Source organism: Apteryx rowi, unplaced genomic scaffold (assembly GCF_003343035.1).
Source record: "Apteryx rowi isolate R43461 unplaced genomic scaffold, aptRow1 scaffold_324, whole genome shotgun sequence".
In the NCBI taxonomy this organism is placed as follows: Eukaryota; Metazoa; Chordata; class Aves; order Apterygiformes; family Apterygidae; genus Apteryx; species Apteryx rowi.
Genome location: NW_020449686.1, coordinates 504,720 through 519,938, shown reverse-complemented (window position 1 = coordinate 519,938; position 15,219 = coordinate 504,720). Strand labels below are relative to the sequence as shown.

General features: G+C 36.2%; 1 protein-coding gene across 7 annotated transcripts in view; it reads right to left on the bottom strand.

Annotated features, from left to right (window-relative positions):
• USP32 (ubiquitin specific peptidase 32) overlaps positions 1-15,219 on the bottom strand; it is an 85,357-nt gene that overhangs the window by 58,178 nt on the left and 11,960 nt on the right. For 2 of the 7 annotated variants that reach the window (XM_026071359.1, XM_026071365.1), the window contains exons 1-2: positions 2,347-2,393; positions 1,192-1,319 (exon numbers count right to left, since the gene is read on the bottom strand). In XM_026071359.1, coding sequence (XP_025927144.1) covers positions 1,192-1,254 — 63 coding nt within the window. In that variant the 5' untranslated portion in view covers positions 1,255-1,319; positions 2,347-2,393. Of the gene's footprint in view, positions 1-1,191; positions 1,320-2,346; positions 2,462-15,219 lie in introns of those variants that run through there. The other 5 variants (XM_026071364.1, XM_026071362.1, XM_026071361.1 and 2 more) reach the window with 4 other exon arrangements.

Sequence of the window (15,219 nt, the reverse complement as noted above, 5' to 3'; positions counted from 1 at the left end):
GTAGCGCAGGATACATTTTTGCTTTTATCGTAACGGCTACTAACAGTAAAAGCATCCAGATAACACATATAGAAATTAATACTGAAGTCATGTTTTAAGCTATGGGCAAATCATACACTTTCTTTTAATTTGATAGGTGCTAATATATATTGCAGTATCTCCTGTTAAGGGCTTGAAAAGCCACATAAATCAAACTGTCAACTATATTACAGAAGCAAGTAAGATTGTCGTCTTTGTTAACACTTGGGAGAAAAAAGAACAGAGAAAAGATTCAGCTTAGAAAAGGAACCTTCGACATTCACAGACAAAACAGCTATTCTCCATAGTAAGTCTTCAAACTACACAAGGAAATAATATCACTGGAATATATTTCACACTGTTAAACCTTTTGCATTGCATACTTCACTACTCACATTATCTAAATAAAACTGGAAGGCTTGTATGCTGCCTGTGAGGTCAGTAACACTGAAGATACCAGAAATAGAAGCTGCGATTAGAAGTGACATGGAGCAAAATATCATTTGAAAGGTCTGGCTAGTCTTATTCTTTCTCTAGCAACAGTATTTTAAATTCTTTCTCGAGTCAGAGGCAAGTTTATGAAAGAAAATATTTTTCTAAACATGAATGTATATATAAAATATAGTAATATGATCCTGCACACAATATTTATATCCATATAACATATTTCATTTCTGGATATTTTCCAGTTCATTTATACATTTACTATAAATAAAATTAGTTTTAAGAGCTTGTAAAGATTAATCTGTACTTTAGAAAACAAAGCAAAAGCCAACAGAATCTCAGAAAAAACATCAGCATGCATATCTGCACAGTAAATAAAGTCCTCTATTATAAGGGCTATATATAGTGTTAACCATTCCCAGCCTTTCACTTCCCTAAATCTACATCCGGATATTTAGGTGTACTTCAGAGTCATCTATCACCTATTACGTGGGTTTGAGCCAGTAGCTTAGTCAAGCACATGAGCGACAGCCCATATGCACGTCTGGCATATTATCCTCAGACAGAGGATGTACACTGTGATACTGCATGAAAAATGGAAAGAAATTAAATTAGCTGTGTACCTGAATAGGCATGTTTTTGTGTGCACATTTGTAGACATAGTTTATCAACTGCATATACATCCCCAGAAAAAAAACAAAAAAACATCAGTAAGTACATAGAGGTTACCTCAGCAACTTTTGGAGGAACTCCATCACCAAGGACTTCTCTGATGAAGCACTGTTGGGTCATATAATATGAGAGTCCACAAGTTCTCTTGAAAGCATCTTTCAGTCGCTTTAGCTCTATGTCTGTAACTGTGTTGGGGGGGGGGGGGGGGGGGGGGAGGAAGAGAGAGAGGTTTATTCAATAAAGACATAATAGCTCAAGGATACCTGAATCCTATACACCTTATTTTAACTTCACAATAAAAAGATTAGAAAAATTAAATGCCTGATTTCACTTAACTAGTGGAAAAATCTGACTATTGGAAAATGAGATCTAATAATCTAGTCTTCCAAAAAAAAAAAAAAAGAGAGAAGTCAAGTTAGCATCAAGGATTATAACAGTTCACTGCTCAGGTTTTCTCTGACTACAATAGAATATTATAAGGCCTGTTCCAAATTAAACACCATTATTGTCATGCAAAAGGAAAATAAGCTAGTTTTATGTTCAATTTTACATTGCGTGTAGGCCAGAGAAATGATCTGTAACCAACAGTGGTGAACATTTACTCAGAATAGCTCCAACAGAACGCTTCAAGCACTTTTCTCCAGCAAGCAGTCTATCTTGTTGTAGAAAAAAAATATTTAATCGCCACTTACAGGTTCTCAAGACAGTACAGTGAAGCATGAATTTAACAGGAATACTATAGCTAAATTTTGGACTAAATGTAATTCTTCACCTTTCTTGCACAGCCAAAAACTGATTACCAGCTACAGCCTTTTCAAACTTGTTTACAAATGTGTCCATGAAAAGTTGGAAGAAATCTCCTTTATGCCTGCCCTTGAGCTTCTTGAAAAGCCACCTCTACCTCATATCTTACAAGCATATAGAAACTTTCTAACAATGTACCCCAGAGGCTCGGAGCAAGGAAAGGAACTGCATTATCCCCACATGCATAAAGTATACATTCAAGTATCCCACCGAACAAAATCCAAGTGCTTTGTGAAAAGCAAGTTGCAGAGAATAACACACTATGTGCTGGATCACATTGTCAAAAGAGCTATTTACCATCCAGATGCTTAAAGAAATTATGCAGTACTTGAGAGTTATTTCACTGTATTTATAGTAAGACAATTCTCCTTCCCTTGAAACAAGAAGCCAGACAGAGAAAACACTGACATGCCCAGAAGCGTGTCAAACCGTCTGTCAGCCACACCAAAACAGGACACCTCAGAACGTCACGCAGCGCTCTCAGACTTTTACATGTCAATTCATTCATTCATCAGAAGAGAAAATGGTTCCTAAGAAAGAAATCAGGTTGAAACATTCCTAATTCTAATCCTAGTCAATGTTTACACAGACTAGTGACTTAACTTTACCACTCTGTAAAAATCAGACTTGGGCTGCGGGTTTTTTCTTCCCCAAATTTTATTATAGAAAAAAAGATTTCATGGATCTAAGAAATAAAACTAAAGCGTGACCTGTATTGCACTGGTGCTGTCAGTAAGTATGGATTTGGCAAAAGACATACCCAAGCTATTATCATCAAATATCTTGTTTTGATAAAATAAACAAAGTTCAATTATATGGCAGAAGAATGTTGGTATAATACAGTTACCTGGCATAGATGGTGTTTAAATGTCACCATTTCATATTAACCTCTGTACATAGACTCATTTCCTTTCTTCCTGCCTTTAAATGTGATGCTTTAACAAAAGCTAGAACACTTTGTTAGGCACACCAATTAGTTTTCTTCCGAGAATTTCCTTAGCTAATTGGAAACAGACTCTGAGACATGATATTTACAGTTTTAAGTGACATTCTCCACCCACCCACCCCCAAGCTCTTCTGCATGAAGGAAATGGGAAGCAAAATAAAGATGCTGCAACGTAAGTGACCCTCAAGGCTCAGCCGTTCTCGCAGACATGGGGAAGACGTTACCAGAGAGGTACTTCACCTCACAGAGGGACACTTCACCTGAGCTCTCCCCGGCCCTTACACCCAACATCACGGCAGTAACCTTCCGTCAGAGGGGACAGAACACCACCACAGAATGCTTAATGACGTAAAACCTGAGATTTCTAAGGGGACAAAAATAAGGAAGCTACTGGCTTCGGTATTTTGGCAGGTAAAACACACAACCTAGGTCCTAGACAAAATCTAAACAACAGTTCTTTGATGAAAGCTTTTTTTTTTAAATTTCTTATGTTTTTATTATATGCACACACACCCATTTTCAATAAAAAACAGACTCAGGATTCTGCTTTTTTCTCCCATTCTGCTAATGTTTTTTGAACTCCTCACCAATTAATCCAAACTGTTTTGCGGTCATTCAGCAAAAATGTTGATACACAAACAAAGTCTTAACTAACCAGATGCTTAAGGCTTTACACATTATAATGGACTTTGAAGTAACCTAATTATTGCTTTCTGCAACATAAATTTTAAACATGCACAACACAGCCACTGCATACAGTATCATACCATTATCAGTTTTCTTATATAATTCAATTATACAAGTTGAACAATATTTCAGGCTTAGTTTCCTGACTGCATGGAAAAATTCAAAGACCTTTCATAAAAGTCTTTATTCATATTATGTTGGCAAATCTGAATACCAAGTGTTTTTTTTCTGTTGTTTTTATTAAACAGAAGAGTTTGTATACCTACAGTTATTGGTAAAAGATTAGAATTTAATTAAAGCTGAAGTTGTATAGAAACTTTCTGTGGGGCTTTTCCGTCATTGACTTCTCAGTTATCTTTCCTCCTCCCAAAAGCTTTTTGGTCATAAAAGAGGAAAAGAAAAAAAAAAAAAAAAAAGCTCAAAGATATCTCAGTACACATCCAGAACAATTTTAAAATCTTTTGTAATATAACAAGCTGTAGTCAAACCTGGACAATTACATATTTTAGGCCTGATTCCATCTGCACATTTAACTGTAGGAGTGTGCTCTGATAAGAGCCACATAATTGAGCCTTCTGATTAAGAACAAAATCTCAGGATTTTTTTCAGAGATTTAATTTCCTTTCTTTTGTCTGCACAAAAGTTTTTTTTTTTTTCTTCTCTCTCTCTCTCTCTCTCCTTACAACAGTCCTAACACTATCAAAATATGTTTCAAGTTAGGACCACAGCTTCTTTCCACTAGCAAACAAAACTAATAGTAGCATTTATCTTATTACCTGTGTATTAGAAATAATAATTAAAAACAAAACCAAAAAACGACCTCTAGCATTCATTTCTGACTGCTCGCCCTGCGCCTCCCATTCCCGCTCCCCACACTTCCTGGGCAGCGCGGCACTCCGGCAGGGAGCGGGGAAGGGGGCTCCGCGTGCAGGAGCCGGGGCGCTCACCCGCACAGCGGCCTGCTGCCGCCGCCCCGACAAAGCCAGCCGCTGCTGCGCAGAGCCCTTCCGTGCAGCCCTAGCTGCTTTCCAGCTGCTCTCACGGGTGCTCCCAGCTATCGTAACAGCAATGGGAACTGCTCGATAGGAACACAGGTACAGTCTTGCTGAGCTATACTTGTGCACTATTTTCTTTCTCAGATTAGTTTAAAAATACAATGCCCCACAGCCATGTAAAACTTCCAGTTACTCTTCTAATGGAAAATTTTATTTATCCAATAAACGTGAACTGACTATATGCAATGTGCTAGAATTGGTGATTTTAGCCAGCCAAGTACTTTCATATTCATGAAATTTATTGATCACTCCTTTATGAGATTTATCTGTATTAGTAGAAATTAAAGCAATTTGTAATTTGGCAACCTAAGCTGTAGCCCATATTAGTACTCGAGAAGTCTTTTATATACCACCTTACATCCTTAAGTGCTTAATAAGTTACACGTTTCTAGGAGTCACTGAAATGCAACTACCTCTCTGGTGACAAAACTGCTTAGAGCAATATTTCCTGTGCTAAACTTTGGTGTAACAAAGAACAGTGAATTAATTTAACCTTGGTAGATTTGTTGTTTTGCTGTTTCACAAGAAAGAGAAAGCCTTTAAGCAAACAGGTCTCACTGTATCACTATATTTGTTTTACTGTGCCGCATATTTAAGCAACTAACAGAATATGAGGTACTCTACCTCAGCACAACACTTACTCAAAATGCCTACAACTCATTTAAACTAAACTAAAATTGACCTTCAATGTGATGTTCGAGCATCTAAATGAGCTGGTAACCAACTAGCACACCTCGGTATCATTTTTCTCTTTCATAAAAAAGGGAGAACATTCCATACTTCCGACTCCACTTTTCCACTGCTCTCAAAGCCTCAGGCTTTCCATGCTGCTAGGAAGAGTTAAGGTCCTTCCCAACATTGGCTAAATCCTATTTCCCACAACCAAATTTCTATTTAACATTCTTTAGCTTATAATAAAGACCATACTGGAGTCCTACTGAAGGATGGGGTTGGGGGGGGAGAAGACGGGAAGGAAGAGGACTGCTCAACCAGTGTTACTAACACCTTCAAAAAGAACTGCCAGTATATCACCTAGTAAAAGATGGTAAGTTAATATTGCTAGTCTATGTTTAATTTTAAAAGCAAGTTATTAGTGCTAGAGATCACTTAATATTACTGTTTTCATGCAGAAACTACAAAACGGGTCATAGAATTGCAAGCAAAATAATTTTTTCCATTCCTTCCCAGAGACGCATTAAAATGAATAATGTAGGTCATTTGAAATCATCTGCAAAGCTCTATAAAAATCAGTTCTTCATATGTTTAGATCCAGACACATGCAAGTACTATTGAAACAAGCAGAGTGGAAAACAAAGATGTTATCGATGTTTGCTAAGTCTGGAAGACAAATAAAATATTTGAATGCAAAACTCCAACACCAAAGTGCCAATTATTTGGTATAGTGGTAGAACAAGATGGCCTGCAGAGAGCAAATAAAACTAAGTCTTAACTTATGAAAGTAATATTTCCAGAAGCAATTTACTAATATAGTAATAATAAAAAACTGAAACATACCCACAAGCTACCTTTTCTCTCTCAATTCCACAAATCCTTATGTTGAATAGGTAGTCCAACTAAGATCAAAGATGTTACTTGTTGCAAACTTTACACTATTAACAGGCAGATGTCAACCTTGGCCCTCAGCTTCCAGACAACAACCCTTAATCACACTTAGTTGTATTCACTGGTGATATCTTTCTTTATTACTATCTCTTTTTAGAGGGAGCAGGAAATAAAGAGAAGTGTAAAGAAAGAATTTTAAGACTATTTTCTCCCTTTTTCAACCAAAGACTTAAGAGGCTCATTAAACGCCTGCTCAGTGATTGACCGACACTTGCCCGGTCAATCAACTTTACAAATGAATTAAAGCAGCATCTGTTAAAAACAATAATAAACAACATATAAATAGGTGTTTGAGTAGCAGCAAACATCAAACCATGGAGATAACTACATTTATGCCTAAGGGTAGGATTAAAAGTAACAATCCCACTTCATACATTGAAATTCCTTCATGAACTACATTCACATTTTCCAAAGGCACAGTCCAACAAAATACTTTTAGAAGACAGTCATCTATAAATACATAAGAAAAGACTGTTCACAAGCCACTTTCATTATACATACACACAGACACTACTCTTTCAGATATACTGTTGCTGCATTCATAACCTGACAGCGGAAAAAACAGAACACGTAAGACTTTCCAAAATAAGCTTATGATAGTCAACACAGCAGAAACTTTCTCCACATTGTTCCTACCAAAAACACATGGCACAACCTCAGTATTATTGCAGTGGAAGCAATGTAGCTAAGTGATTGGAAGTGCACACCTAATTCCTGACACATCATAGTAAGAAGTTTGCTTCTATATTCTTGAAGTTCTAATTCAAAATAATAAAAAGTTTCAACAGTTAAATACTGTATTCTGTTTCTTAAAATTATATCTGACTCAGTCAGCTGCATACAAAAGTAATATTTTATTAAAAGGAAGCCTGCTTCCAAATAACATTATTGAAACAAATGGTCTTTTCCACAAAAGGAAAAGTCACAGACTATGTCATTCTATCTAGGCAGCTTTACTAATAGAAGCCTTCTTAATGCTACTTTTGCTGGATGGTTTCCAAAAGTGTGAAAGACAGTTTAACAAAAGATTAGTGCTGCATCCCACTCTCCAGGGAATACTTGAGCTCCAGTTTGTTTAATAAAGTTTAAATGAAACCATGCAACCTCAGCTAAAAAATTCACTCCAACCTACAGTAATTGTAGCAAACCTCCAGTTCATCCAATTGCTGAGAATAATTTTAGTCTAATGGTGTTACTTAAACCTAATGCTGTTTATATAGACTTACAGTTCTTTTTTTTTTTTTTAAACAACTGTCCAGCTAACGATTTGCGTAACACCTCCCAAAAGCAACTGTGCAATAAAACGATCCCCTGCTGGTACTCGCTCTCTTTCCCCTGCTTTCACTCCACATATTTATTACCAAGCCATCCTGGAGTTTTCCTTTTAGGATAAAACTATAGCTCAAACTATTCAAGCCCAGATGCCCAACTCTAGACTTTTAAATCCATATTCAGCCACCTATATAGAATTGGCCTGAAATTCAGAGGAGATCCCATCTAGCAGTGTCACTGATGGGAGTGGGAGGTGCAGGGAAACTCCCTCTGAAAATATACACTGCTTTTATGTAGAAGCCTAATGTTAGATACCCATGTACGGGACATTATATTTAATATACTGTTCAAAAAAGGAAGGCACAGAACACAGCTGAAGTTACTGCTCTCCTCCTCATCCTACTTAAAGTTTTAACAGGAGTGCATAAAAATGAAGGTTAATAGTGTGAAGAGCCTAAGACAAATTCTGCAACATTTACATTTGCTCACTCTCATTTTTAAAGTTTATTTAGTATTAAAAAAAACATAGCCCAAATAAAACATAAACATAAAACAGTAATTTACCTACCACAAAATGTTTGTCTTCAGGCAACAGATACTACAGATTGGGCAAGCAAAATGTGCAATGTTAAAGTAACATTTTTAGAAGCATCTTAAGTTATGTTTAACTAAACTAAACTAGAGGAAATCAACCCTTACAGCTGAGCTTTAGCAAGTTTTGCAGACATGTTGTCTATTAATCTTAGAAGCTTTTTTCTTTCCACATCCTGTAGCACTAATCCCACCCCCACCTTCTTTTATCTTGGAAAGTTTTAAAATGCATGGTGAGTAGTAAGTGGTTAAACATACAGCACAACCTCTATCACTTCAAGAGAAAGGGCATACTACAAAGCACAGGCCAATTTTGCATAACAAACATCTGTGCAAAACTTAACAAGCTGGGGAGCAAATACCTATCTCAGCAAAAGTTACTCTGATGTTATAAGACTGTTAGTAAACCTTCTTTATTAGGAGTCATCATAAAAATGTCTATGTAACTAAATACACCTAATAATATTTGCTTGTTCATTGCCTGGAAACAGAGCTAGAAGATATTAGTTATATCAAAGCTGATTCCTCAGTATTGGAAGTACCTACATTGCACAATCTATCACAGTTTCTTAAAGTAGAGAACTAATGAGTCTAACCTAATGTACCTACAAATTAGCTCAATAGTATATTTCATTCTAACACTATAAGTAGCTGAAATCTGCCTTAAAAATTAATGATGCAACAGTAGGAAAAATATTGAGGTCAAGAATATAAGAACTGCCACGCACCACAGCTTCTGCTTGGCACCAGCACCTAGCTTGCACCTAAAGCAAGAACCAAGAGCCCACCTTTCAGCACAGGGCTGCTCTCCAGTTCCCTTGCAAAGAAGTTCAAAGGTTTACAGACACATTAAGAGGAGCGACACCAAAGTTTAAGAGCACCCATTGCTGCTTAAGGTGCAACAATTCACACCTGAATTGTAAGAATTGTAAGAAATTAATATTAAGGGAGGGGGGGCTTCTCTAAAGGTTAAAAGAAATTTTTAGTCAGGCTTAAAGGATTTGTGAGCGCTTATATAGCATAATTACTCTCCACCTTGCCTATAACATATGCAGTGAGAGTAAGCACCATAAATACATCTTAAATTTGTATTTAATATTTATTAGGAAAGTCAGGACCAACCACCACCAATAACTTCCTTTACAACGCTTCTCCCTCTACCCTCAAAATCCAAACAAAATTGTTTAAAACGGTGTGGGGTGAAATTCAAAAGTTGATGCAGCCTTCAAAAGCATAAGGTTGTCTGTTCAAGAAAGGGATAGGAATAAAACCACAGCATTTGAACTCATTACTCTAATATTACCTTTCTGAGACACCCAGGCAAGAGACACTTAACCTCTCCGTGTCTTAACTGTCTCTCCACTAAAATGAATATAAATTCTAGTCTACATAAAATGGATGTTTGATAAAGATTCATATAGTTCCCAAATACTCTGAAATACTCTGTAAAAGTACTATAAGCTATCACTAAGGAGCTGCTTTAATTACTGAAAAGGACTCAATCCCAGTAGTTTAACTGAGACTAGATGGAGTTAACCTGCCATGGCTACTATAAACCTACAGCCAATTAACATAATCTATAATAAACTGGACACAGAAACAATACATCTGTTTTTTTTTTCCTTTGTTTTATAAAAAGAAAGGAGAGACTGCTGAAAACAAATCAGTGACTTGGTAACCTCTGATTACATCAGAATCACAGAAACGACCGGCAAATCATCATTTGTTAGTATGAGTAGCAGTAACAGCACCAAAAGGCTGATAAAATCTTTATATATCAAAATCTCCAATACTTTAATTTCTTTTCATGTTGTCAAATTAAATATTTATTCTTGTTTACAGGTGACCATTAAAAAAATAAATCTAGGTAGCAGGCCACAACATATCAGCAGTGCTGAAAAAATCAAACAGGAAACTAGATAACTACATAAGCCAGAGGAAAAAACAGAGAGGATAAAAAGTGCAGTTAGGGTGAGGCATCAAGAAACTTTGAGCTCATTTGACTAAAGTATCTAAAAACATATCTAGTAGGGCTGGTACTTTTTCCCCATAATTGTAAGCTTCAAAATGTCCACAATATTATACAAAAGGAGAAAATAATCTGAATTCCTAATGTCACTACTGGATAAAAAAACAGCTTGCTATGTCAATGCCGTAAAAAGATTTCAAATATACAGGCAAGCAATAATTTGCAACCATCAGCATTACATGGCATTCATTCTTTACTAAAAATAGCCAAAACGGATTTTTAGTATAAACAGACATCTTGATCATCCTGCAGAAAGCAAACAAAATTCACCTACCTTGGGCTGTTCCTGACTTCAAGCTCTGGTTTTAATAATTCTAATATTTTGATTTTTAAGTGACAATTTTACAGGTTCAATATCAAACTCACAGGGCATATAATTCTCTAACCAGACAATTATCTTCCCTGTAATCACTTGCTCACTATTCCCCCAGGAATCTTCATCCTAGTTATACATGAAAATTTTATTACTTTTTTTCATTAGTCTTTATTGTGACTCAATTGCTGTGGTTACGAAGTTGTCAAGAACCAAATCAATTACTGAAAAGCTTCAAAGAGGTAAAAGGTGCAAGTAAATGTAAAGCATGTTTAGGAATAACTCCCAATAGGAAAAACTTCAAAATGCATTTGAGATAAATGAACCATCTATGACAAAAAAAAGCTCCCCCTCTCCCTCCCCCCAAACCCACCTGATAATATGGGGACACACACACACAAAATCCCCCCCCCCCCACACACACACACCTCCAAAACCAAAACAGTTAATTCTCTTTTAAGGAATCTCTCACGACCAGAATATCAAAAAGGGCACCATTCAAACTACACAGCGCATCTCACTAAAGACTTAACAGTCTTAACACGACATTTACCAATAACACTGTGCAACAGGAATTCAAGGATAACAGCAACACAGTTTTGGTATTTTAAGAAAAGTTCAAATTATTGAAGCCATTTTTATTTTTTTCCTCCTATCTATTCTTTGTTTTTTGGTAGTAGTGGCTCATGCTGAGGCTAAAGCTCTTCTCGGTTCTATCAGACCTAACCACAATGCATATCAAAGGTTTAACATCTTGTGTGAGGACAGTGGAAGAAGATTTAGTTATTACAATAGGATTTGCCAATTTTCTGTAACATGAATACTTAGCATTTATGTGACAGTTTTAATCTTCAAAGAGCTTACTTCTCACAGCTACCATCCTCAAAAAGAATGTTATTAAGTATTATTAGCCTGTTTTATCCATCTGTAAAGTACCTCCGTCAGGGCGCACACTGTCACATTGCTATTTGGATTACATTTGCTTCAAGCAAAGCTAATCAGTACAGGTTCTGTGACAACCTTCCCCCTAATACTAGTGTGGATGGGAATTGCTACATAATAGCCCCAACAGTGAAATAATCCTCCCACCATCTGAGAAGTTAAAGCTTACTGGCTATATTTTATACCCTCAAGAATTAAATGAGCCTAGTTTTATATGCTTACCAGTCCAACCCTGTAAGACAAGAAGAAAGCTAAAAGAACCTGAAAATTCAGAAGCCTCTGAAGATCATTAAAGTAAATTTTGCCACACACAATACCGCAAATTTAAGTGCAATAGGCTGCAACCTTAAGGCCAAAAGCAATTACTGTATCAATTAAAGAACTGGTAAACTCCTTCCCAGCGATGGAACACAGTTACTGCCAGCCCTGATGAATCACAGGATGCCACCTCTCCAGGCCACAGGCCCTTGTCAGAGCACATATTGCTTCCTCCAAGATGAGGTGCTGGTATTGCTCTAGATGCTCTGAATAAACTATTGCTGTCCCTAGAAAAGAGATAGCACTCAGTAACCTGACCAGCACAGCCAAGTGTGGAAATGGTGCAGAAAAGTAAAGAGAGAGGAGGCAGAGGTACAAGTTTTAAGCAATTTTAAACATAGAGCATAAGCCATCTTGCAGCACAGCACAGTTCCTGCTGCAACACGTTCACAGGAGCCCTGAACTACCCTCCCTCCCACGGGAAGACAGAAGCATGGAGAAAAACAAATCGGGGTTAGGGAAGCCCACAAAGTAAGCAACCACGTTTTGGATGCTTACCCTCATCTGAGCAAAGTCTTCAGTTTTGTTCATTGCTCAGTTTCTAACCTCTTCATTCCTCTTATTTTTCTTTCCATTTCTACTACCATATTCTTCTGATGCTTCTTCATATTTTACATAAATTGTACATGATTTTCTAGGATGATTATTTCTCAAACTTTTCAATATTTAGAATGGATATTTAGTCTGATTTAGATTACAAGCAAAACTCTGCTCTTCTGTGCTGGCACTCTGTCAGTTTTGCTTGCAAACAGACTGTAGTTATGCATTGTCATAGAGAACAGCAGCTTCTGTCACGACTCAGAAAAGCTCCTTCCAATTTTATTACCACCATGAAAATCATCTAGACACTTAACGCTTGTTAAGATACACAAAATTATATAACTCTTATCAAAGAAATAACCTACTAAAAATCAAACTCAAAGGTAACAATAGTCCCTAAGAGAATTCAGTCTTTTTCAGGTACAAGCAATACTCTGGAAATAAGTTTAAGGCACTACTACAAAGGCAAACTACACCTAAGGAGCTTGCTACAAAATAAATCCTAATATAACAAATACTCCATATCCTCTCTTCCAATAGTCCAGATTCTTAATGCATCTATACTGTAAAATGGTACTGTTCTTTAATAAAAAAATTAGACTAAGCCTGAAAATTAAGAATCATCAGTGACTTCTGTGTACAAAAGCAGCGTTTCCCATAGCCTTGCAGTAAGGCCTTGTTTTCTATAGCCTTGTAGACTAATAATTGGAAGACTATCAGTTTTAGTAAGATTAGTCAGCTACTACGGATCTGATAAATCTATGATAGAAGATGGGCTCAAACTCTTTTCTGACAGTCTAGGTTCCTACTTGGGAAAAGTGAGTCTTCCATCTGTTTGATGTTTCTTTCACGTTGACTAAGTTTCACCATTAATGTAAAATGTGTTAAGACACTACTTGGGCCAGGATTTTACTTATACAGCTGGTATGATAATCTATTTTCTATATTACCTGGAATTGGCAAATTCATTTTAAATCAAGTTTTTCATTTTGTCTGTAATGTATATTCACCATATAAATCCCTCTTAGTTTATTGAGCCTTCAGACATAGCACTTCTCAAAGAAGTGTGAATCTTTTCCTTCATCTTACAAATGAATTAACTTTGACATCTAGTTATAATCATTGAATTGCTAACTCTTTTACTGGCAAACGGCTCTCCAGACTTTCAGCAAGAACTCTTGTCTTAAATCTGGAACAAGCTGATATTCTGTTCATTGCACTTACCGAAATAAATGTGTACTAAAGCAACAAGGAAAAGAAGGAAGGAATAATAATTTATGATTGCTGGTATAGTTTTGATCAAGTATTTAATCAAGGGTTAGTCTTTGGCAGTTAAAAAAAGCGAACTCTAGTTCAGCATACTACTTAAGTACTACGACAAATAAAGGAAGAATGACAATACGTTCAAAGACTATTTAGACCTAGCTAAATCTTAATTTCTAAGCAATTAAAAGAAAAATAGTTACTCACTTGGAAGTCACGTTTTGACATGAACAACATATCACATACATACATGTACACATACAACTGATATACGATAAAAGGTTCTGTTTTGAGCCTTCCTCCCCAGCTCTTGGGGATAAATCCATCTGAAAAATAATCTCAAACACAGATGCAAAGAAGAGTGAATCAGATCATAAAATTATGTCTTCTGTTACACTGTTACAAACACACAGTAACAAGTTTGTTGAGCAATCTGTGAAAGGCTGAAAATAATCAACCAGAATCAGAAATAGAGAAACTAGCCTACATAGTCAAGAAATAAAACATAAAAAAACTAACATGTGGTTAGTTCTGAGACCCTATTAAGACTTTGGTAGAACACAAAGAATTGAATCAGACACGTTTTTTAACATATGATAGCAAACAGGTAGCTTCACTATTTCCAAATTCCATTTCCATGCCTATACCTACTGCTAAGAGAATTCTCCAGAAACATCTGAGGACCAACATTTTGAAGAACTATCCTGAAAGACTATGCATTATGCCACACTAGCTTTAAGTATGCTTATACTTTATTATAAAATTTAAAAACATTCATGATTAAATGTATACTATTCTTAAGGTTCCACATTCACCTCATCCACATATGGTTCAAGCCAAAGTGGCGCTTACAATCATCTCTGCTACAGTCCTTGAGAGGAAAGAAATCACCCTAACCCACAGCAACAGTGCGACGTCTGGGAACAGAGGCAACTACTGCCTCTTGCCATCTTAGTAAGTCAAAGGGTAGTACACCTTAAAACAAAATTATTTTCTGTTTTATATCTAGTAATAAACATTATCTGACCACCTGACTCTCCAATTTCTGACTCTCAAGTAATTGCATTGTATATCCCACCGGTATTTACAACTCTCACACAGGAACTTCAAAGAATTATAAAGGAATATGACTGATAACTTTTTAGACGTTTAAGGATTCATCATATCAATAGGGAAAGTTACAGAAAAATCATTATTTTGCATAATTAACAACCAAGAGATACCAGCTTGGATTGTACTTTTTGATTTTATAAGCATTTCTATAGCATCACAACATATTCTAGGCATCCAGGTGGATAACAACTGACTGTTCCAAATTTTAAACTAAACGGAAAAAAACATGTATTTACATACACCATCTAACATGCTCTCTGTCAAACCATCTTCCAGTAATTTTACCACCACTGACCAGTTCAGATTGATGTGATAACTCAGATTTCAGAGCCCCATATAAATACACTGTCCTCTATTTCACAAGAGAAATATAGAAATAGAAAAAAATATTAGAATGACTTAATCCTAAAGAGCGACAATGCCCTGAATAGCTTAAGCAGTTGGAGTCTCCCACTGAAGAGATCCACAAGACATCCCCCAGGGACATCACAGTCTCCATTAAAAGCAGTACATTTACATAATAAATTATGAACATTTTATATAAAGATATATTTATCAAATATTTTTATATTCTGCTTTTAACCTCTGT